Here is a 21,647-nt window from a genome sequence, read left to right as displayed (position 1 = left end):
CATTATTATAGTTTATTGCAGTGTTAGTTTAGTCCCAACACAGAAGGGTGGATGGAAATGGTTCCTTATCCTTTCTTTCTTCTTCATGCTCAATAAGATTCCAAAACCAACCCCAGGTAATAGCTATCTGTTTCTATCTTTTCTTCTACAACAATGGCTAAGGCTATTGCAGGCTTCAGCATTATCAAACCAACCCTGCATAGCTCAAATCTCCACCCCAAATCAGCTCTCATCCCACATTCAAAACTGGTAAAGAATTATCTTCTTTCTTTTTGCCACAACATTCCATTCATTTTTAACGTCCTCAATTTGACCATTAGATTATTATTGTTGCAGCTTTCAAACTCTGGAGGTTTCAGTCATCAAGAACTGGTAAGTTCCTCTGATTTCCACTAGCGTGAAAGTAAAATTGATTGATAAATTCAATCTAAAGAAGTTCGTGTGCTTTTGTTCATAGCCTAAAGTTGTAAAGCCAAAAAGGGGATCTCTAAGCAAAGTGAATGCCTTCCCCGATTGGCAATTGATGGCAGTTCTAGTTGATCATTTGGATGGCCAAAGAGACCTTGTTACCCACAAATCCATAGTGCATCTTAGTGATGCAGCTATAAAGAATGTCTGTAAGTGTTTGATTATACTTAAATTTCTCTACGTCAGTTAAGTACGTAGAAAATTAGGCCATTGGAATGGAAAACGATCTTCATTTTAACACTTTAAACCATTTTTTAATGTCAGACAGTCTTTACATCATGTTCACATGTTGGGGTTGTTTGTTCTTTGGCTCCATGAAGGTACAGTACAATCTCTCCAAATTCAATCTATTTTGGTTGAGTCAAATTGTTGAGTACTGAACAAAGATTATGGTTTTAGGATCCATATTATGACTCAGAGGTGTACAGGAAAGATGGAGGAGATGGAACAGGACATTGGGTCTATGAAAAGGTGGACTTCTATAGAACTTAAGATCTTTAACATTGGCACCACATTTAAGGTTTTATGTCTGTAAATGTCTGATATTGCAGCAAGAGGACATTGAAGAAGCAGCAAGAGCAGACCTATGGAGGGAGGAGCTGATAGAGGAGATTGAACAAAAGGTTGGAGGACTAAGAGAGTTGGAAGAAGCTGGAAAGAAATAAGAGGTTTTTGGGAATCATCCATTTACGTTCTTAATTTATTACAACATAAACCATTCTGTGTATATATTGAAACACTTGGGATTCTATAGCTGATGGGAATTTGACAGTTCTAGTAAAACAGCATAAAACAATCCAGAAAAACACAAGAAAATATCAGCTCTTGTGAAGAATTTGCTTCAGAGGTAGCGAAAATATTGTATTATCATCATTTTTTGGGTAGGATTCTCAAGTTTTTGGTTCACAAAAGAATGGAAAGTTGGGTTAAGTGAGCATCAGAGAGATTCCCAAAAGACGATTGATCAACATTCTCAAGGTGAGTGCTGATGTCCCTGTCTGTTTCATCGTCACTTGCTCAATTGATTAACAAAATAGAATGCATAATTTAGCAATAAAACCGAAGAAAAAGCAAATTTAAAACCATCACGTAGAATTGGAAATACTCGAGAAACAATTTCGAAACAAAAGAATGAAAAGCAAATTAACATTTGAATAGAATAGAGAGGCATTGAGACAAATTGGGCTAGGGTTTTCAATACGAAGCTCCTTATAAGGAAGGAAATCGACGCCAAGGGGCAGTGAAATAAAATCTTGACCGTTGATCAAAGGGAACAACGATCCAGTTGGACGGTCCAATATGAAGCCTAGAGCCCAAATATCAAGTGCCTCATGGGCTTTAATGGGCTGAAATAGTGGGAAGGGAATTTATTGGGACTATAAAAAGTTTTACTTAGCTGTATTTACAAATAGAATCTTCATATTTAGTTGAAATTGATAGGATAAAAGTATAAATTCTTTAATTATTAGTGAACTAAAAGATGAGAGTTTTTTTCACCCATCCAACTCTCCCAAATTACATAAGTTGAGAAGCAATAAATCCTAAAAGTATTATCCAAATAACAGTAAATATAGAAACCAAATATGGTAGAGGCTAAGACAAAGATGTGATAAGAAGGTTAAGAAAGAAGTGGTCCTAGTTGAAAGTTGAAGTTTGAAAAAGTTAGATTTGAAAGGGAGAGTAATGGAGGGAAATGGAATGGGGGGAGGAGATGCAGATAACAGATAACAGATGGCAGCTTTGATTGAAAAGAGGTATTGGTAAATCAAATAGGGGTTTTTAAACTTTATGGATGAGAGCTTTGTCAGGAGATATTAAATTGGATTCTTCTTCGTTTGTTGTTGTTTTTGAAATAAAACATAAATACAAAAGAGAGAGTGTGTGTGTGTTTGTGTAGAACAGTAGATTACAGGCTGTGGTTTGTTGTGTTATATATTGTTAAAAGAGAAACAACAGAAGAGAATACAATGTTGCAGTACAGCAACAAACAACAGTAAACCTCTACGTACGTGTCATCGTATGACCCTACCCCATTCCCCATTCCCCCTTTCCTCATTCCTCCCATGCATCAAACTTTCAAAACCACCAAACTTCTTCATCTTCCTCCTTTTCACTCACCAAACTCCACACTTTCATCCACCTAACTTTATATAATTTATATTGTGTTCTTTTGTTGTTGCTGCTGCTCCAATGCCATATCTGTTTGGGCTTGGTTCTTGGTGGTTGATATATCCTCTCCTACCTGACTCCCTCCCTATAACTAATCTCAATCCTATGTTGATGCTTAACTTGGTGATTTCAGTGACTAATCTATCTAAACAATAACAAAAAAGTTTAAAAGAAGGTCAAGTCGTCTCTCGTTTGAATATCACTTATTCTCACCATTCGAGTCAAAAGTATCTACGTTTATTTGTGACAACAAGGTTGTCAAAGACATTTCTAGCACTCGAGGTTGTAGGGTGTCAGTCTAGACCTAGCTTGAATTATTAGTCAATTGGTATATTTTAATCGACTCGAACGGTAGGCTCAAACTTCGAGGCAATTAATGACAGGTGTTGTTCTACCCTATGCCATTTTCGAGTACTCTTTAGGGTTGAGCCCACCTCTAGATTTTTGGTGATACGAAGATTGAAAGTGGAAGACAATGAGTTGGAATTGGATTGACAAATGGATGGCCAAAGGGATTCTTCATACAATATATAGAATCCAATACCTATTCCAAACCCAATTCATTAACAAACTTTGGTTTCTTCTTTTTTTTTCTCAAATGATTTTCAAATTGACATTATCTTTACTTTGATTTTATTTTCGAATAAATAAAGTTGAAAATATCTACTGTTTTTAATTATGTTGGTTCATTTTGCTACTTTTGATGTGTTTTTTTTAATTTTTTTTTTTTAAACTTGGATATAAAAGTTAATAATAAAAAGATAAAACTTACAAGGGAAAATATAATGTTTATAAGCTTACTTTTTTTAAATGAGTTCGTAGTTATGTGATTTTGAAACTTAGGTTTGTTTCCAACCTTTGAATACTAAAAACAGAAAACACTCTTTTTCTTCTTTCATTGGAGTTGTAAATTAAATTTATTTTCTTTTTATTTCTTCAATCCTAAACCAAATTCAAAAAACAAAAACAAAATTTCAAAAACCACGAACATGCTTGATAAACCCATTTGTTTTTTAAAATTAAATTTTAAAAAACAAGTATATTCGGTAACTAATTCAATTTTTTGTTTTGTTTTTTTAACAAACTGAAAAGAAAAACACTTAAAAAAATATACATTTAGTTTTTTGTTTTTCAAAAAACATAAGTTACTAAACCTATATAGCTTTTGTTTTTAATAAACAAAAAATAACAAAACCAAAAATTGAAAATAGTTAACAAGTTTAGTACATACATAACAAATGAATAAATATATAACTTAAAGTCCTAGTATATCTAAGTAGATTTAATTTTTAAAAACAAAATAGTTATGATAGGAGACCTAAATAATTATCAAATAACTTGTTGAAACGAAGAACAATTTTGTTGTATAAGTAAAGGCAGTTTTCAATAAGCAACTACTAAAATGAAAATGACCTAAAAAGAATTAGGGTTTTTTGTATTGAAGATTGAAAAGTTTAGAATGGGAAAGAGAGAGCAGAGAAGAAGGTACATTTGTTTGAATTTGTTGATTCCTTCTTCCCATGGTTGCATTGCATCACCCCATGTGATTCCCAATACTCCCAATTTTCCAATGATATTAAACGACAAACCCTTTTGTCATTCCTAACTATTCATCTCTTTCCCCTTCCAAATTCAACAACACAGCAATTAGGGTTTTCCTTTTTAATTTTTGCATAAAGTGTTTTGTTCCATATCCCCATACTTTCCTCAAAACTATATTCCAAAATATTTCATTTCTCTTTTGTTTCTTTTGCTCTTCCAATCATAAATTGACACAACCCCTATGCTATTGTGAAGAGAAGAGAAGGGAAAGGAGAAATGATTCTTTTGATTGCTTATTCACGAGGGTTATTGATGAGACACACACCGCTTTCTTTTTTATTTTATGCATTTCTGTTTTCAACTTTCTTGTTCCATTGTCTCTCCTCTCACTATTTTTTTTCTTTTTCTTAGTTCTTTCAAGTTTTTGGCTGTAAAGTTATCATCAATCTTTCTATCTATGTTTCATTTGATATGGAAACCTTTCCATCAATGCACAGTTTATAATTGTTTTTTTTTCATATACATAGATGAAATGAATCTATTCTTATAACTTATATGGACTAATTTTTAATACTTTGGGATCAAACACACATATTGTTCACAACTTTTAGGTGATTTTTTTAAAAAAAGTTTAAATATAGAACGAGTTATGGGTCGAAGTAAATGTGTTTTGTTTAAAAGAGATTGGGAACAAAAATGGTGAGTTGTTTGTTTTGGGTTCTTACTGTTCTTTTTTGGGGGCAAAATCAGTAAAAACCTCTCTATCCATCGTATGGTTAAAGACAGTTGAAATAAACTCAGTTGGGTGAAGCCTAATGCACCACTTTTTAGAAAGAAATGGTAAAAGGGAACAAAGAATAAGTTAGATAACATAATGGTGTCCAAATTCAAACATTTCTTTTTCATCTTTTTAAATTGATTTTGGCTCCACAAACCAAACAATTGTACCCATTTTCTTTTTTCAAAATTTGAATGGATTCTTATTCCTATGCTACTAAACCTCACCTTTTTGCTTTCCCATGCGTCACAATGCTTAAAACCTATATTCAAAGAGCACGCCTAAACACACAACAGCGCAGCTAATGCTTCAGAGCCAAGAAAATGATAGAAAAAGGGCAGCAACAGAAAAGGGTTGTTAAAGTCTTTTTAATACCTCAGGATAAGGAAAGTATAATAAATAAATACTACCAATTTAAGGCTCCTCAGGCTCCTCACTTTGTGAGTAAAATAAATATGCAGTTCCCTTCCTGGTGTTAGTTGATCTTGAAATTAAATCCATGTTTCTGATATGATATTTTGTTTAGGGTTGTCCAAGGTGAGACAATGTGCCAAAGGGCATATAGGAACAATAATCTCTTGTGCAAGTCAGCTTGAAAAGATCAAACGAAACATCAACATAGATGGATTAATCTTGTGGGGGCAATGTTAAAGATGATATATTAAAGAAATCATAAAGGAGCTAAAGATGTTGGGGGGAATGAGATAAGAGCCAGACATTAGTAAAGCAAAAGTGAATGGGTATCAGCATGGCTGGGCGCTTAACAGAGTGTAACTGTCATTAAAAGCGAAAAACAGAGTACTTTTTGGGTTTCTAAACGTTATTAAATTCTTAAGAAGATTAGAGATTCCTTTTGAAGTCTTAACAACTACTATATTTCTAGGGGGAAAAGCGAGACTCCTTCAACAAGATTTCGAAAACCACGTGGTTTCATCAAAAAGTTGTTATTCCCCACCACAGTCAGCAACCGTATGGACATGGCAGTTTGTTGCCCCCACACGTCGGTTATTTGTTGTGACCTTCCCTAAACTAAAAAGCAAACCAATTCCCCAAAAAAACCATTTCTCACCTCTTCACTTTTCTCTATATATCTCCCAACTTCCCCTTCCTTTCCCCCTCACCAATTCACCCTTTTCCCCCTCTTTTTTTTCTCTTGGGCATTTTCACAAACACCTTGTAGACTCTCCCAACAGGTCCGTTCATCTCCAATTCCCAATATTTTCAAGACCGTTTTAGCTTTGTTTTCCTGAGAAATTCTTTTTTGTGCAGATAAATGGCGTTTCTTGGACTTCTCTTGGTGGGTCTTCTTCTATCTTTGGGATGTGATTCTGCTCTTGCCAACAACAATGGAGGTGGTTGGATTAGTGCCCACGCCACATTCTACGGTGGGGGTGACGCCGCTGGTACAATGGGTATGTGAAAAGATTTATACTTGTGCATTTCTTGAACGTCACAACCGTAGCCTTTAACGACGGACTTTCTTTTTGCAGGAGGGGCTTGTGGCTATGGAAATCTGTACAGCCAGGGATATGGGACGAACACAGCAGCTCTGAGCACAGCTTTATTCAACAATGGACTAAGTTGTGGCGCTTGCTTTGAAATCAAATGTGTAAATGACCCAAAATGGTGTCTTCAAAAGTCCATTGTGGTTACTGCCACAAACTTTTGTCCACCAAACAATGCGCTCCCAAACAACGCCGGCGGCTGGTGTAACCCTCCCCAACACCATTTCGATCTCTCCCAACCCGTCTTCGAACAAATCGCTGGTTACAAAGCCGGCATTGTCCCAGTGGCATACAGAAGGTACTGACTGATTTTGTTAAGTTAAAACACTATAACTGAAACAGAGACTGAGCAAATAACCAATGCAGGGTATCTTGTGAGAAGAAAGGAGGCATTAGATTCACAATCAATGGTCATTCGTACTTCAATTTAGTCCTTGTAACCAACGTTGGTGGAGGTGGGGATGTTCATGGAGTGTGGATTAAAGGGTCGAAAACAGGGTGGGAAGCAATGTCGAGGAATTGGGGACAGAATTGGCAGAGCAATTCATATCTGAATGGACAAAGCTTATCGTTCAAAGTGACCACCGGCGATGGCAGAACAGTGATATCCAACGACGTAGCGCCAGCTCAGTGGAGCTTTGGTCAAACTTTTAGTGGGTTGCAGTTCCGATGAACAGAAAGGCAACAGCAAAACAGAACAGAACGGAACAGTCTTTTTCTTCTTCATTTTCTAGGGAGCTGTGTTGTGTGTTGGAGTGGGCACTGTTTTTAATGTGTCCTCTTTCTCCTTTTTTTTTTTTTTACTTTTTAGTATTTTTAGTTTGTGAGTTTGAAAGTGGGGTTTCAGTTCGGTTTGGTTTGGTTTTGGGTTCGTTTTTGAGTTCGAAGTTCTGCTATGTGTGTTTTTAAGGCAATGGCAGATGAAAAATACTGGCAGCGGTAGGCATTTGAAATGACACCCGCCACTTTTGTCTCTCGGGTTAGTTTAGAACTTAGGGTTTAGGATTAATGTCAATGTTACCACGTGGGTTTTTATAATATAAAGTTTAGTATTAAGTTGGTTTGTTGGGTTAATTGTATTTAAAAGAGGTTGGTAGGTCCAACTCCTTTGATAGTATGTCTTAAGAGATATATGAAATTTGCTTTTATGTTTGTGAGTTTGAAGTTTTGTTTTTATGCATGAATGTTTAAAGAAAAACAACAAATTTACAAATATTGCTTTACACAATAGTTTAAAGTCTTCGTAAATAACATTGCATAAGACTTTTTTTGGTGATGGTTGTGTTAGCTTCCATTAATGTGTATACCTTTGCAATTAATTTGTGCTAATTAAGTATATACACATAGAAAACAAACGGATATCTTCGTGCATCTTATAAAATAATATGTATTTTCAAATGCACCTAACTATTGCTAATTCAAAAGTATTTATAATATAAAAAACGAGAAAGAAGAGCTTATAATGTGATGATAGCTGATGATATCAATATCGATGTACTATAAATGAATTTAAGTTATAAGAAAAATCATACCAATGCCAAGCAAACACAACAAGAATTAACGGTGTGTGATATTAATTCACATGGTTTTAACGTATGTTTTACTAGCTACCCCATTGGTATATTTTGTCGTGAGAGTATAAACTCATTAATAGTAGGTTTCTTGGACTCCTTGAACCATTAATAATGATGTCATGATTAAAGTGGACGCTTAACCACAATCTCTATTTAACTCTTGTAATGACCATTGTCTAATAATTTTTCCAAACCAATGGTTCTTTCAATAAGTAACAATTTTCTTTGAATTTTATTAGTATAATTACTACGATCGTACTGATAGTTTGTTAGACGTCTCTTGAGTAAAACGTAGATAAGGTCGAGCTTAGAGGAATAAACTACTCAGATACATTAACAATATACACATTTCTGTTGTTCCATAATCACCAAGTCTCTATATGTATTTTGTTAGATTACTTCTCATCCATATAATCCTATTTTGTTAGGCTTTTATTTTATTTTGTTAGATTCTAATAAAAAGAGGTTTAGTTAATTATTATTATTATTTAAAATAAAATGTCTTCCTCTTGGCTTCTTGGCCTAAAATTAAACCCCCAATTTCACCTCATAGAAAGTTTGTCACAAAAGTGACAATTTTAGGAGATGGTTTAGAATATTTCGTTCCCATTTTTGTTAGCCCATTGGGCTCCATATACAAGTTGCCACCCCAATCTAGTGGGTCAACTTTTATTCTAGCCCACTGGACCTTCAGAAATGAACCTATGCGTAGTTAGATCATCACAAAGGCCCAAACTCATTCAAAAGCATTTCCTTATAATCGGTTCAAATTCAAACATTTTGTATTTTAATACGAATTTATTTTTTACAACAAGAGAAGTATGGGGATAAATGTCCATTACCATTAGCTATGTGATAAGTCTTTAGTTCTTTTAACTTTTATCCTTTTTACGGGTTGTTCATTAATCGAATTACGTACAAACTAAATCAAACCCTCGTGAATATGACAAAAAAAGAATCTCTTTTGACAAAAGAATCTAATATTTAACATATACTTAAGTATACTATACTGTTTAATAGTTCAGAAATTGTGGAGTCGAGATTTCTTCTGATTGGAGGGCCAGTTGTCATAGTCCAATTGGCAAGTCATGATTCCACGTAGATATCGTATCTTTAGCAAAAGAAGACACGTCCACGTAGGACAAACGTGGCTCCACAACATCATCAATCAGCCAATGAAAAGATAGAAACAGATTGAAGATATTACTCAAAGGATAAAGGGATAAGGTCCCATCGTTTCATTGTTGTAGTCCAAAACTCCAGACTGATATGTAGCCGTTAGATCGTGAAAATCTCCTAAATCAACCCTCAGATTTGAACAGCGAACAAGAACCACAAACTCAACATTGAAGTGAAGTTACAAAGCCTTGCAAATTAGTCCCCAAATACTTACTCCTGAAAACCCATTTTCTTCCTCAATCCAAAACATCATTCAGGAGAAATGGCCACTGTCACCACTCAAGCTTCTGCCGCCGTTTTCCGGCCATGTGCCGCCCGATCAAGATTCCTTTCCGGTTCTTCCGGTAAACTCCAACGTGTGCTCTCGGTTAAGCCAGTTTCTGCTTCTTCGTCTTCATCTTTCAAGGTTGAAGCCAAGAAAGGAGAATGGTTGCCTGGTCTCCCATCTCCGATGTATTTAAACGGCAGGTAATTTTCACCTCCCTAATTTACTTTGGGAATTTGTAAATTTGGGTTTTCTCTAATCCAATTGATTAATCGAAATTCAGTCTTCCCGGCGACAATGGATTTGACCCGTTGGGATTAGCGGAAGACCCAGAGAATTTGAGGTGGTATGTACAAGCGGAGCTGGTGAATGGGCGGTGGGCGATGCTTGGTGTCGCCGGAATGCTTCTACCGGAGGTTTTCACGAAGATTGGAATCATCAACGCCCCTCAATGGTACGACGCTGGAAAGGCAGAGTACTTCGCCTCGTCGTCAACTCTGTTTGTAATCGAGTTTATCCTCTTCCATTACGTCGAAATCCGAAGATGGCAAGACATTAAAAACCCTGGCTGTGTTAACCAAGACCCCATTTTCAAGCAATACAGTTTACCCCCAAATGAATGTGGTTACCCTGGTGGGATTTTCAATCCCCTAAATTTCGCCCCAACTCTTGAAGCTAAAGAGAAGGAAATAGCCAATGGTAAGCGTCTTTGAATATGGTTGACTCTTAATAACCTTCATGAATTCGAGATACTTTTACAGTTTCTTATCTGTGAATTGATGTGTTTTTGTTGTTTGGTATAGGGAGACTTGCGATGTTGGCGTTTTTGGGGTTCATAGTGCAACACAATGTGACAGGGAAAGGGCCATTTGACAATCTTTTGCAGCACATCTCTGACCCATGGCACAACACCATTGTCCAGACATTTGGTGGCAACTAAATTTGGTTTGTTTGGAAGGTCGTTGTTGTTGTTGTTGTTGTATTAAGGGTAAAAATGGTTGATATGAAGTGAGATTCTTTTGAGAGTATGTTTTTTGGAGTGTGTGTTGCTAATGGAATTTGTAATATCAACAACATAGTGGAATATCAGTGTACAGAGGGTGGAGGGGCTTGTCATTGTAGCTTGGATGTTGTTCTTTAAATGACATGAATTTGGCTCTTGCAGCTTCCTTCAACTTTCACATCTTTAATCATATCGACACTTAAATCACGAACTTGGGAATTTTACACTCAAGCTTAGTGTTATGAATTAGTTCTATGTTTGGAATGTGTAGATAAGAAATCTGATACAGATTTCTAGCCCACTTGAACTGAGACATTGTAATTTAAAAGAAAAGAAAGCAAGAAGTTGAAAATCCTTAAACAAAGGAAGTAATACATATTTGGCAAAGCAAACTTGGAAGTTTTCCTCGTGCTGGTAGAACATATGTATAAAACCTACTTAAAAGGCCAAATCTATTGTTGCACATGTTGATAAACTCAAAAGAGAGTTAGCAAAAATAGGAAGCTTAATTTGTAATTTTGTTGACTTATATATGGATATGATTAATTTAGCAAGGCATTCTTGAACTCAATTTTGTTTGCCATTTCCTTTAAGGTCTTATTAGCCAACATCATACTCTCTTTGAAAGACCCCTTCTCCAAAGCATGCTCAAGGGAATATTACTAGTTAACCTTGTTCTTCTAACTAGTGAAATATGAAGTCCATATTCTTTTTACCGGATATCGTTTCAAACTGCATACTATTTATTTTAAGGAAGAATTTAGGTCGTCTTTTGGGCAAGTCGACTGCCATGCAGCACTTTCGGTTTTTGAAAACATATATTTTCTTTAAAAAATTTATTTGTGTGGTTAAAAAGTGGGGAGTATGGTGGTTTGATGCATCTTATCATTGTTCTTTATTCTATACTATCTTTGTTTTTATTTCGAGGAAAATGGAAAGTTGGATTAGGCACCAATGAGTTCTCTACATGACATTCTACAGTGGATTTGAGTTTTTATAGAGTTTACAAAATTTTGATAGCTTGAACCAAGCATAAGTTAGTAAAAAGAATTTAGTATGTTTTTAGATTGTCACTTAAATCCGAACATGAGAAACAAATCTGACCTTTACGCGACACTAGCAATGAATCAATTTAGGAAGTGAAAGAACATGATTTACAAAAGAAAAAACTTATACAATGGTGTGATGCTTGTCACACACACTTTCATACTTAAGTTAGAGAGTGAAAGAGTGTGGACGTTCAAAGTTCGAACATATGATTTAAGTTACCTTATATGGAACTATAATAATGTATCTATAAAGATGATAGATTTTGGGTTGACACATGCACAATACATTCCCCATTAGCTATCCCACTAGGGTTGCCCTCAGCCTCGACCAAGCACGTTAATTTGGACTTTGACACATAGTGACTAACTCCCTTATGCCTATGGGCCTATACTGCCATATTTGGTCTAAACATTATTATTTTTCTGGCCTTAGTACTTTTTTTAAAAAAAAAAATATATCAATTATATTTGTTGGTCAAAATCATAGATGAAAATAGTAACTTAGAAAATGAGACATTTTTAACTTACAAATCAAAGATACATTTGTTTTATTTTCTTAGTCAATGTATGTTAAATTATTGTAAGATATGTTAATTTAAACGTAACTTAATTAGTCAAGTTATCACAAACATTTTGGATGATTATGAAATTAAATATAGCCCTCACCTTGTTAGATTTAGAAAATGGAGCACATAAGATGTTGCTTTACAAATGTTTTACTTTTTAAGTTTTAATTAGACTTAAATACCATTTTGGTTGTGACTACAAATTTTGTTAATATATATATATACACATATATATATTGTACCATAGACGACATGTCGTTTAGGAAGTGAAATAACAGATAAGGTGGACTTTCCCATTATGACCTCTCAAATTATCCAAGAAAGAGTCAAAGTCAAAGATGAGGCGAAGCAAAGAATCGAAGAAGAAAACTCGCCCCTCCTCACCGCTCAGGGACCGAACTGGTTCTCCAACAAGTCTCGAATCGAGGCCTTATGGCTCTCACCCATCAAGCCTCAGCCCCTCTGCATCCCTTCTCGACCGGGACCTCGTCACCGGCGAATCCAGTCTCCTTGGAGACCTAAAATTCTCTCCAGATGACTCAGTTTCCAACTACAATCCCCGGAGCTTTCCTCATAGTGTGAAGCAGCAATGTTGGGATAAGGCCGAGAAGATTAAAGGAAGAGACCCAGATCGGTGGCGACGAGATGCTCTTGGTAACACTGTTTTTCGAAAGCTTGTTGGCTGCCCCGGTTGTCTCTGTCATGACTATGATCACATTTTGCCTTACTCTAAGGTAGTTCCCCTTTCCGAATTCTGTTTTTTTTTTGTTATTCCTCTGTTTTAGGACTGTTGTGAGGTGTTTTTGTTTAGTTCTCGTAATTTAGGCTGTGGGATGGAAATGAGTAAGAACTCTTGATAATGTGCTCATTAGAGACATGGTAATGTATTACTTCCAATTCTTGTTGGGCCATGCTGAAATTAGCTTGGTGGGTTTTTCTTCTTTGTACATATATGATTAGGCTGTTATTTTTAATGTATTGTGACTTGAAAATCTTCAATTTCTGTTTCTATTTAGTTTTTTTTCTTTTTGAAAAGGTATTGTAACAGAAGTTGGGAGTGGAGGATTTGAACCGGACCTTTTGTCCTTGGTACAAACAAGTGGTGGTTAAGCTGAGCTCATGTTGGCCAATCCTATGTATTTAATGAGTTGTTTTCAATTTTAGTATTGGATATTTGAAGTTTGTATATGGTTGTTGAATTGTCTTATTATATTCTCTTCTGTCTGTCCCAGAAGATTTGTGTACGATATTGTTTTTTTATTGTTTCCTAAGTTTTTGTGGACTTTACCAACCGAAGAGATAGCATTAGAAGACGACTGACTAAATGGTTAAGTTTATGCGAATGGAAGCTTAGTACGAGCAACTAAATGTGTTAGGAAACGAATGAACCGATGAAATGAAAATTAAATTACTTTGGATACAGTTAATTATCAGTAAGCATGAACTTTGCGACTTCAAAATTTTTAAGGGAGGTTTGGGATCTTATCCTAATTGAGTGTGAATATTCCATTAGTCATCCCTTTATCATTTTTTGTATTTGCTGAAAAGTTGAGTATGAGATTCTGAGAGTCTACTTGTTATGAAATATCTTTGCGATATTTATTTCTTAATAAATTCAGTAAGTGTTTTTGAGTTACCCTTCAGGCTGAGTGTATGAATACTTCATATTGCAGGGAGGAAAAAGCACACTGGAAAATTGTCAGGTCTTGCAGGTAATAATCCTAATGACTCTCCTTTGTCCCATCCAAACTTCATTTAGTGTTGTTTTCAACCTTCGCTTAGTTTGCGTTGTTTTACGGAGGATAGGCAGCATTATTCCTTGAAATCAATAGGACCAAGAGGATATTATATTATAGAGGACAGAGCTACAGATTGTTCTGTTTGCTAAATAATGTGTCCCCCATGGCCAGATGTTACTACATAATAGTTCTTAATGCTTTGTTGACTGTGCTTCTGACTGTCTTTTCAATTATTTGATTGTCTCCTCTCTCAAACTTTTCCTTTGACGTACTGAAGGATGAACACTGTCCCCTCATGACTGGTCATAGTTGATTGTTCTTCTTTAACAAGGGACCTGCCCTTAGATACTAGAGTTTACAAGAGTTAATTACTTGCTAGATTATAATTGAAATTCTTTATTCAGATTTTTCTATTCATCATGTGTAAGAGGACGTTACATAGTTCTACACTTGATATTATTTATTTTCAATGACTCTTTTACATTATTCATTATTGTAAAGTCAGGGGGTTGTTAATCCGGGAAGGACGTACAACCACGCAGCATTGTGGTTTAATACATCTAGTCTTTGTTTAAGTTTACTTCCCAAGTAATTTTGGAAGCCAAAACTTTGATTTAATCATTTAAAATGTGATTATTCAAAATGTGCTTCTTAAGTGATTCAATCACTTTGGAATCAATTTTATTTTGATTTATTATTTGTAGAATCGCGTTTAGATATAGTGCAAAAAAACAAACTTGATTAAAAATCACCTTTAGAAAATGTAACCACACTAAAATTTTAATCAAAATAAATTTTCTTAAGAGTTATCGATCGAATACAAAAATACCACACTGACTGCTATGTATTTGGTGGTTTGCTATAATTTCTATATCTCATAACAGTTTGAATTATTTTGTTTGCCAATAATTTCAGATAATTTGTTTCGTTATTCAAACCATTCTTTATTGCAAGAAAGAATTCTTCCAAATTCCTACTCCCAAGTCCCACCATCTTCTTCTTCGTCTTTTTTCTCTCTCTATGTTGTTTAGTAGTTAGCATATTGCGTTATGTTTATTATCTTCTGATGGCTGTATTATTCACGATGTAGGCAACTGTGAATCGATCGAAGGGAAATCGGACTGAAATTTCAAGGGCAGAACTAATACAGAAAAGCTCTTACTGCCGGGTTTCAGGTACATTAGCTTTTGATTAAACAACAATATCTAAGGGTATTCAATTACACCTTGGTAATGATATCATATGGTCAATATGTTTACGTAATTTACAGGTCGAGACATGGATCTTCTTGAACTATCTGCCTATGGCAATGTACATCGTGGACAAGACTCAGGAGGCTGTAGAATTCAATGACTAATTGAGTTGATGATATTATAACCTTTTGTAAGAATTGATTCCAGGGTAAGACATGGAAACTTAACAAAAAAGAAACGAAAAGATTGAAATGAAAAAAGTAGGGAATTTTTCCCATGCCCTTATTTCATTCCTTTATAGACCAACAAGTACGTGTAATTCGAACAAGCTCATTGGTTGCATACTTTATGCCTTAATGTCTGATCTGATGTGTGTAGGATCTATGATTGAATGGTTAGAGTAGTTCTAAAGAAAGTTTGATCATATTGGAAAGGAAAGAAGTGAAAGAAAAAGCATGAAATGGAAGTTTCTGTGAATACATTTATAAAGTTAAAATTCCTAGCAATCTATCCCACTATCAGGCAGTAGTGAGATTGGATGTTCCTTGCGTTATAGGGAAGTGATGCTTCACATCCACATTCCACAATTCTGTGTGTGGATGCTTTTTTAAACAAATGAATTCTTACCTACTTTTATTCAATCAAATTGTGACAGCAACAGCAAGAAACTGGGCCATTAAGTAACTTAATCTTAGTGGATGGGATTCATTGCTTTGACCTTTTCGAATCATTTCATTTTATTTACTCTTTGAAGCCGGATTTCTATTGGATATTGAACACTAACTAGTATTGTTAAATTGGATTTGAATTATTCTAATTTAACTTCATAGTAAAAGTCAAAAAGTTGAAATTCCACATTTTTTTGTCACTTCATTGGCATATTTGGAAAATTACTCTAAGAAATTATTCCAACAAGCTGCCACAATAGGATTGATCCACAGTAGGATTGATCGGCCATCTTGCACTATGAGATTCACGATACTTAGAATTTAATATTCTACAAGTTTTTGTTGACACTTAACGGTTGTAGGGGGTTAGATAGGTCGTTTGTGTGTAAGTTGATCTGACATTTGTAGATCTACCTTCAATAGTTATTAAAAGACCGTGGAGATGGGAGCGGAGAAAAGCGAGCTTAAAACTAGTATATGGGTTTAAAGTAATTGGTAATATGGCATAGAAAGCAATAACAAAAGACTTATTATAGTGGGAAGTTGACTGTTAATCTCCGTCAGTTTTGTGCAATTTCTTCTTAAGCAAGTCAACTTTGGCTTAAAAAAACCAATAATTTAGGGTGGAAAGTGGTGGAATTTCATGGGGTAAGAGCTTCTGACCAAATTCATAAAAATAATCAGATTACATAGACAAATGCATTTCTTTTCAGATATTTCAAAGCAAGCACTTGATGATAGTGGAAATAGCACTAATTTTTGGATTTTACTTATCACACAGTACAAATATAATACAAACCACAGTGTAAAGTTGATAACCCATTCTTTGGGTGTGTAACTTTAGTGATGGAGACAGAGATTTCAAATTGTTTAACTGAAAATGGAAAAGAGAAAAAAAAAGAAAGAAAAAGAAAATGGATAACATGTAATGTTAATTAAGCAAAAGCCAATTGAAATCTATGTTTCTTTCATTGAGTGGGAGTTTCAGTGCAAATGGCCAACCAAATTCACCAGAATTTAACAAATTGCAATAAATTCTGTAGCTTCCCTCAGAACTAAACCAAAGATGAAGATATGGATGTGAAGAAATGGACGGTGGTTTTCACATGGAGAGGAAAACAGCAAGAAGAAATATAGCAATATCAAGAGAGAAATGCCAAGAATGATTTTTGGCATTAGCTTCCGGGTCCTACACCTGCTGATTTTCTACATAATATGTGGTCTACAATTCATCCAACCAACAAAATATCTTCATATTCCTTTGCTAATTGGTTAAGGATGACGACGACGACGACGACGTTGATACTTCTGTTTTGGTGAAAATACTAGTTTTAGGATGACATTTTGATATTGTGCTAAAGAATTTTGCATTCAACCAATCTAAACATCTTTTTTTTCCAAATTGGAAACTTGCTTGCTGTTTCTATGTTTGTTTTTACCATAAAGTAGGTAAAATGAATTTATATTCCATAAAAGAGGAAGGCAAGGGAAAAAGATGTGGAAAAAAGAGAAACCCAAAATAGTTATTGACTACTTTTTCCCCCGAGTTTATCACTTTGGTTAAAAGGGCCAGAAACCTTTCATCAAAGTTTGTTTCTTTTTCAAGAAAAAATGAAAAAGAGTAGAAATAAAAGGTGGGTTCTGTAATGCAGTCTTTTGTAGTAACTTGTCTTGGAGTTTTGCTGTGGATTGAGGGGAAAGGGAAATTAGCTTTTGAAGTGTTTAATAACTCAACCTTTGATATTTGAATATTTATCGAAAAAACTTCATATTCATCTCTTTCTCTCTCCAACTTCATACTAAACAATTCTACAACTTACAATTTCAATGTATTATCTCAAGACTTCAAATCTCAACTCAATGCCCAAAACATAGGAGTCTCGGATTTGTGACTTTAATTGCTCAGCCTTTTTGTGCCATCAAACTGTCACTCATACTTTTTCTTTGCTTAGCTGTATGGAATATCACATGTTACCCTGGCAGTTGGCTTCATTTTGAGATATTGAAAAACATTTTTCATCACTTGATAGTGACAGTTATGGGTCCTTTTGCTGTATGGTGTATGTATGTATGTATGTATGTATACAATAACCATTTTGAATTCTTGAAAAAGTTTCCAGGTGAGAGATGGCACTCTTTAGATCTTATCATAACAATGATTTGAAGATTGGGGTTAGGTATCCAGCATGAGGAGAATACAAGGGGACAACCATCATGAAAATTGAAGCAAACTTTGACTGCATTTTTATACATCTAAGAAACTTTTGCTGAAACTCTACTTCAACTATTCACATATGTAAAGGTATGTACAAAAAGATGGCTAGTAGGTTCCACAAACTCAAAACATTTAGAGAGAAAAAAAGGCAATGGCTGCTACTCTTTCTATAGAGAGAACAATTCCAGGATTCTTGAAAAACTGGATGGCTTCTTAGGCAGAAGAAGCTTGAGATTGATGCTTGTCTCCACTTCATGATTAAGCTTCTGAAGTCAAAGAGTTTTTTTCTACAATGAAACTGGAAATTCAATTATATGAAGGAGGAAGGAACGTTACCCGTAAGTCAGATTAAGGGAGAAAAATCCAAGTTTCCCTTAAACTGTGGACTAAAATCTTACATCACTAAAATATCATTCACGAACGCTCATGGAAAGTAATAGATCTTGATAAGGCTGCAGGGTTAGCTTGCAAAACTGGAGATAACATTTCAGAAACACTATTCTTTTGTTCACCCTTTGATTGAAAGACCTTGGACAGGTCAACAGCTTTGATTGAATCATTTTTAATTCCAAGTGTTTCCCATATCGAACTCTTAGCGGCTTCATTCGGGTCATCAATTCTCAAAGTTTTGGGAATCAAAACAGATCCATTTTTCTGTTTTGGAGGTTCTTCCTTCTCAGAATTATCAGCTTGGAGTTTGTCACCAACATCTCTGGAATGCTTTCCTAGTGTAGGTGAATTTGCACCAGAGTTTTGTGAACATGGTTGTGGAGGGAACCAAGGAATATTCCAAGCACCTGGAACGCCACAGCTCCAGTATGTCGCCGGATAGAATGGTAAAGGAACTCCAGGAGGGCAGAAGGCCGGTGGTGGCATTGGAGCATTCCACGAACAAGGCCAAGGAACACCAGGAAGATACGGAATTTGAGGAGGGAAACCATTGATGTTCTGCATCTGTGGTTCTTGAGGGCACCTCCTGGCTCCTTCCTCCATTGAACTTGACATCGTCACTGAAGATGCACTGGAACAATCATCGCCAGTTTCCCCACCCTTGCAAGGTGCTTTAATTCCTTGGTCATCGGGTCTGTAAAATTCATTCCTAGTCCCATTCAACACCTTCCTTCCTGCAGGATTGAGGACAGTCGACATAGATTCACAAACAGGTGCGTTTACACTGAAATTTAGGACTCGGCCGTTGCTTTTGGTTGCTAGGCAGTTGATTCCATTAGGAACATCAATTTGTGCGGCTTGTAAAGCCTCTGAGATTGTAATCTGTCGGTAGTGAGAGGCCGAGTTCTTGTTCTTTCGGCGACCAGCTCCAACGGGGACATTCCTCATGGTACCGCCTTCAGTCCAATATCTTTGACAAGCTTTGCAAAAATGGCGTGGTTGGTTGACGTTATAATTATTGTAATAACAAAACTTGGTTTCCATGCTATTGCAACGGGGACATGGAAGTATTTTGTCTGGCTTTTTCAATTTCTCTTTCGAGTTAGGTGCACCATTCTGTTCTTTCTCGGGTTTGCTTGTTTCTAGCTTGTCATTTTCATCCATCGATACAACTTCAGGATTCATGTGCGCCTCATTGGCTGTTTGTACACATGCAGAATCCTCTGAATCATGAAGAGTTTCCTCTTTTCCAGCCGAACTCTCAGAGACTTTTCCTACATCCTGAACATGGGAACAGCTCTTAATACTCCTTAGCTACCATATAAATTTAATTTATAGATTCATCAGAAATCAACCAATCAATCTTGTCAACAAGAAAGCTCCTCCTCAGAAATCAAAAGGCAGATCAAGAACACTAGTTGGCAATAATATTTATTAAATTCACACTCGTTTTCAAATTACGAACGTTAACAAACCCAAACAGCTAACAAAGTATGGAACTCAATCCACTGAAACACGAGAAAAGGCCATATAAATTTGTCAAGAACATCCAACCACAAATTGCGTGGAATTGGATATTCCAAAGAAAATGACAACAACAACAACAACAACACCTCAACTCGTAGTTCCTTGCTTGTTTCACAGAGTTAATTCTTTGAATCGAAAAAGAATTACGGAATTCAATTAATTCTCCCCAAAGGAAGCCCCAAAAATGGGAGATAAAAGGATAGTTAGGAGTTGAAAATCTGAAGATGTAATAAGCAGTGAAGAGGCAGAGTAGCGTAGTTCAGTAAAGAAAATGTTGAGGGAGTGAACTGTGTACCTTAAGTAGTGCTCCATCTCCGGGTTGTTTATCGGAAAAAGAATCGGAATCATCATCATCGGTTTCGATCAAGGAAACTTCACAGTCTGGAGGAAGTTGAATCTCCTTACCGAAGATTTTAATGGGAGGATCTTTAACTTCCAGCATTTTTTTTGTTGTAGAAAGAAAGAAAGGGGAAGAGAGTTGTTAAGAGGAGGAGGAGAAGGAAGAAGAAGAAGAAGAAGAAGAAGAAGAAGAAGAAGATGCTGATGAATTGGATATTGGGAGAGTGTTTGTTTGATTGTCTCGGCTGGCATTGGGCAACTCGGTCCTGGTTTTTGATCCGTTTAAGCAAGAGGTGGATGCCACGTCATCCGCTCCATTTCATTACCAGCCACAAGTTCCCTCCCTATTCTGATTCTCGGGTGCACCCACTTTTGGTGCACCCTCCCCCTTTCTTTTTATTTACTTTCCTTTCCTTTAATTCATTTTTTTACATTAAAGTGATAGCCAGCCCCTGTCACCTTCTCTATTTTCCTTCTTTCTTTACACATCATTTCATCTTTCATTATACGCTATTTTTTTTTTTTTATTCCACTTAGATCCATTTTGACTAATTAATTTTATCAAATTAATTATTTTATCTTTCACTTTACCTTTTGTAAATGTAAACATTTTTCCATTCCATTTATAAAAATATGTTTGTTTCTACCTCTAACTTTCTTTCTTTATTATCTACCTTCTCCCAATCGTTTAAGAGGATGTTAATCAAATTTTTTAAAACTAAAAAAACACTTCTAAAAGCGATTGATTTTTTTTAAAAAAAATTAATTTTTTAATTCGAGTAAGAATTAAACCATTTGTACTTAAAAAAAAAATCCAAATATTTGTTAAATATATAAAAGAAATAGACTTAATTTTAAAAGTTTAAAACAAAAAAACAAAATAGATCTAAAATATATATATATATATATTAAAGCTCAAAACAACACATGCACATTTTCCAACCTTTTAAAATCTTAAAAGGTAGTTTACGAAAAATATATTTTAATTCATCATTCGAAAAAAAATTGTTGATAATAATTTAAAGAAATATTTTTAAAAATACAAAACAAATTAAGATATTTATAAACTATAACAAAATTTTAGATTCTATCACTTGACAGTATTATATCACTATAGTATATCAATCATTATCAATAATATAAGTTGCTATATATTGTACATATTTTTTAAAATTCGTTGTTTTTGAAAATTTTCCTAAATTTTAAAATAATTAGAAAAATATTATTAAAACACTTTCATACTTTTAGGTAGCAAGTTTTTCACTTCTCACATTTAAACTTAAATGGATGGATCACTTTGAAATTTAAAACTAGTCCATCAAATCATACACACAAAGTATTCCTTTTAAATGATGATAGGAAATATATATTCTAAATACTATCATATTTCACACATGATTTATTTAACTTATATAAAAATATTCCTTTTTTCATTTTGAGATAAAAAAAATTTAAAGAACTATATACCTTATAAATTT

General features: G+C 35.0%; 5 protein-coding genes and 1 non-coding gene across 6 annotated transcripts; 4 read left to right on the top strand and 2 right to left on the bottom strand.

Moving 5' to 3' along the window:
- The first annotated feature begins 40 nt into the window (after window positions 1-40).
- On the top strand, window positions 41-1,405 carry LOC101223170 (photosynthetic NDH subunit of subcomplex B 4, chloroplastic). Its single transcript, XM_004138125.3, has 6 exons — window positions 41-249; window positions 337-372; window positions 458-617; window positions 733-788; window positions 868-939; window positions 1,020-1,405. The coding sequence occupies exons 1-6, from the start codon at window positions 154-156 to the stop codon at window positions 1,131-1,133; spliced, it is 534 nt and encodes a 177-aa protein (XP_004138173.1). The 5' UTR covers window positions 41-153; the 3' UTR covers window positions 1,134-1,405.
- LOC116401856 lies at window positions 1,400-1,488 on the bottom strand. The gene has a single exon (XR_004214260.1). It is a non-coding gene; the product is annotated as a small nucleolar RNA R44/J54/Z268 family (small nucleolar RNA).
- A 4,618-nt stretch (window positions 1,489-6,106) lies between these two features.
- LOC101222936 (expansin-A1-like) lies at window positions 6,107-7,262 on the top strand. Its single transcript, NM_001280606.1, is given in 4 exon segments — window positions 6,107-6,150; window positions 6,227-6,369; window positions 6,448-6,760; window positions 6,829-7,262. Coding segments are annotated over 3 exon segments (759 nt in total). The 5' UTR covers window positions 6,107-6,150; window positions 6,227-6,230; the 3' UTR covers window positions 7,136-7,262.
- Window positions 7,263-9,333: 2,071 nt separating this feature from the next.
- On the top strand, window positions 9,334-10,661 carry LOC101222701 (chlorophyll a-b binding protein P4, chloroplastic). Its single transcript, XM_004138123.3, has 3 exons — window positions 9,334-9,683; window positions 9,764-10,179; window positions 10,284-10,661. Exons 1-3 carry the CDS (start codon window positions 9,478-9,480, stop codon window positions 10,418-10,420), a joined length of 759 nt encoding a protein of 252 aa, XP_004138171.1. The 5' UTR covers window positions 9,334-9,477; the 3' UTR covers window positions 10,421-10,661.
- A 1,729-nt stretch (window positions 10,662-12,390) lies between these two features.
- Window positions 12,391-15,399, top strand: LOC101222461. Its single transcript, XM_004138122.3, has 4 exons — window positions 12,391-12,832; window positions 13,772-13,810; window positions 14,928-15,012; window positions 15,108-15,399. Exons 1-4 carry the CDS (start codon window positions 12,437-12,439, stop codon window positions 15,188-15,190), a joined length of 603 nt encoding a protein of 200 aa, XP_004138170.1. The 5' UTR covers window positions 12,391-12,436; the 3' UTR covers window positions 15,191-15,399.
- Window positions 15,400-17,842: 2,443 nt separating this feature from the next.
- Window positions 17,843-20,436, bottom strand: LOC101222224 (cyclic dof factor 3). The gene is made up of 2 exons (XM_004138121.3): window positions 20,126-20,436; window positions 17,843-19,584 (listed from the first exon to the last, which is right to left on the bottom strand). Exons 1-2 carry the CDS (start codon window positions 20,270-20,272, stop codon window positions 18,328-18,330), a joined length of 1,404 nt encoding a protein of 467 aa, XP_004138169.2. The 5' UTR covers window positions 20,273-20,436; the 3' UTR covers window positions 17,843-18,327.
- Between the last annotated feature and the right edge of the window lie 1,211 nt (window positions 20,437-21,647).

Source organism: Cucumis sativus, chromosome 1 (genome assembly GCF_000004075.3).
Source record: "Cucumis sativus cultivar 9930 chromosome 1, Cucumber_9930_V3, whole genome shotgun sequence".
In the NCBI taxonomy this organism is placed as follows: domain Eukaryota; kingdom Viridiplantae; phylum Streptophyta; class Magnoliopsida; order Cucurbitales; family Cucurbitaceae; genus Cucumis; species Cucumis sativus.
Note: the sequence above shows the minus strand (reverse complement) of the source record. Positions and strands in the feature narration are given on the sequence as shown.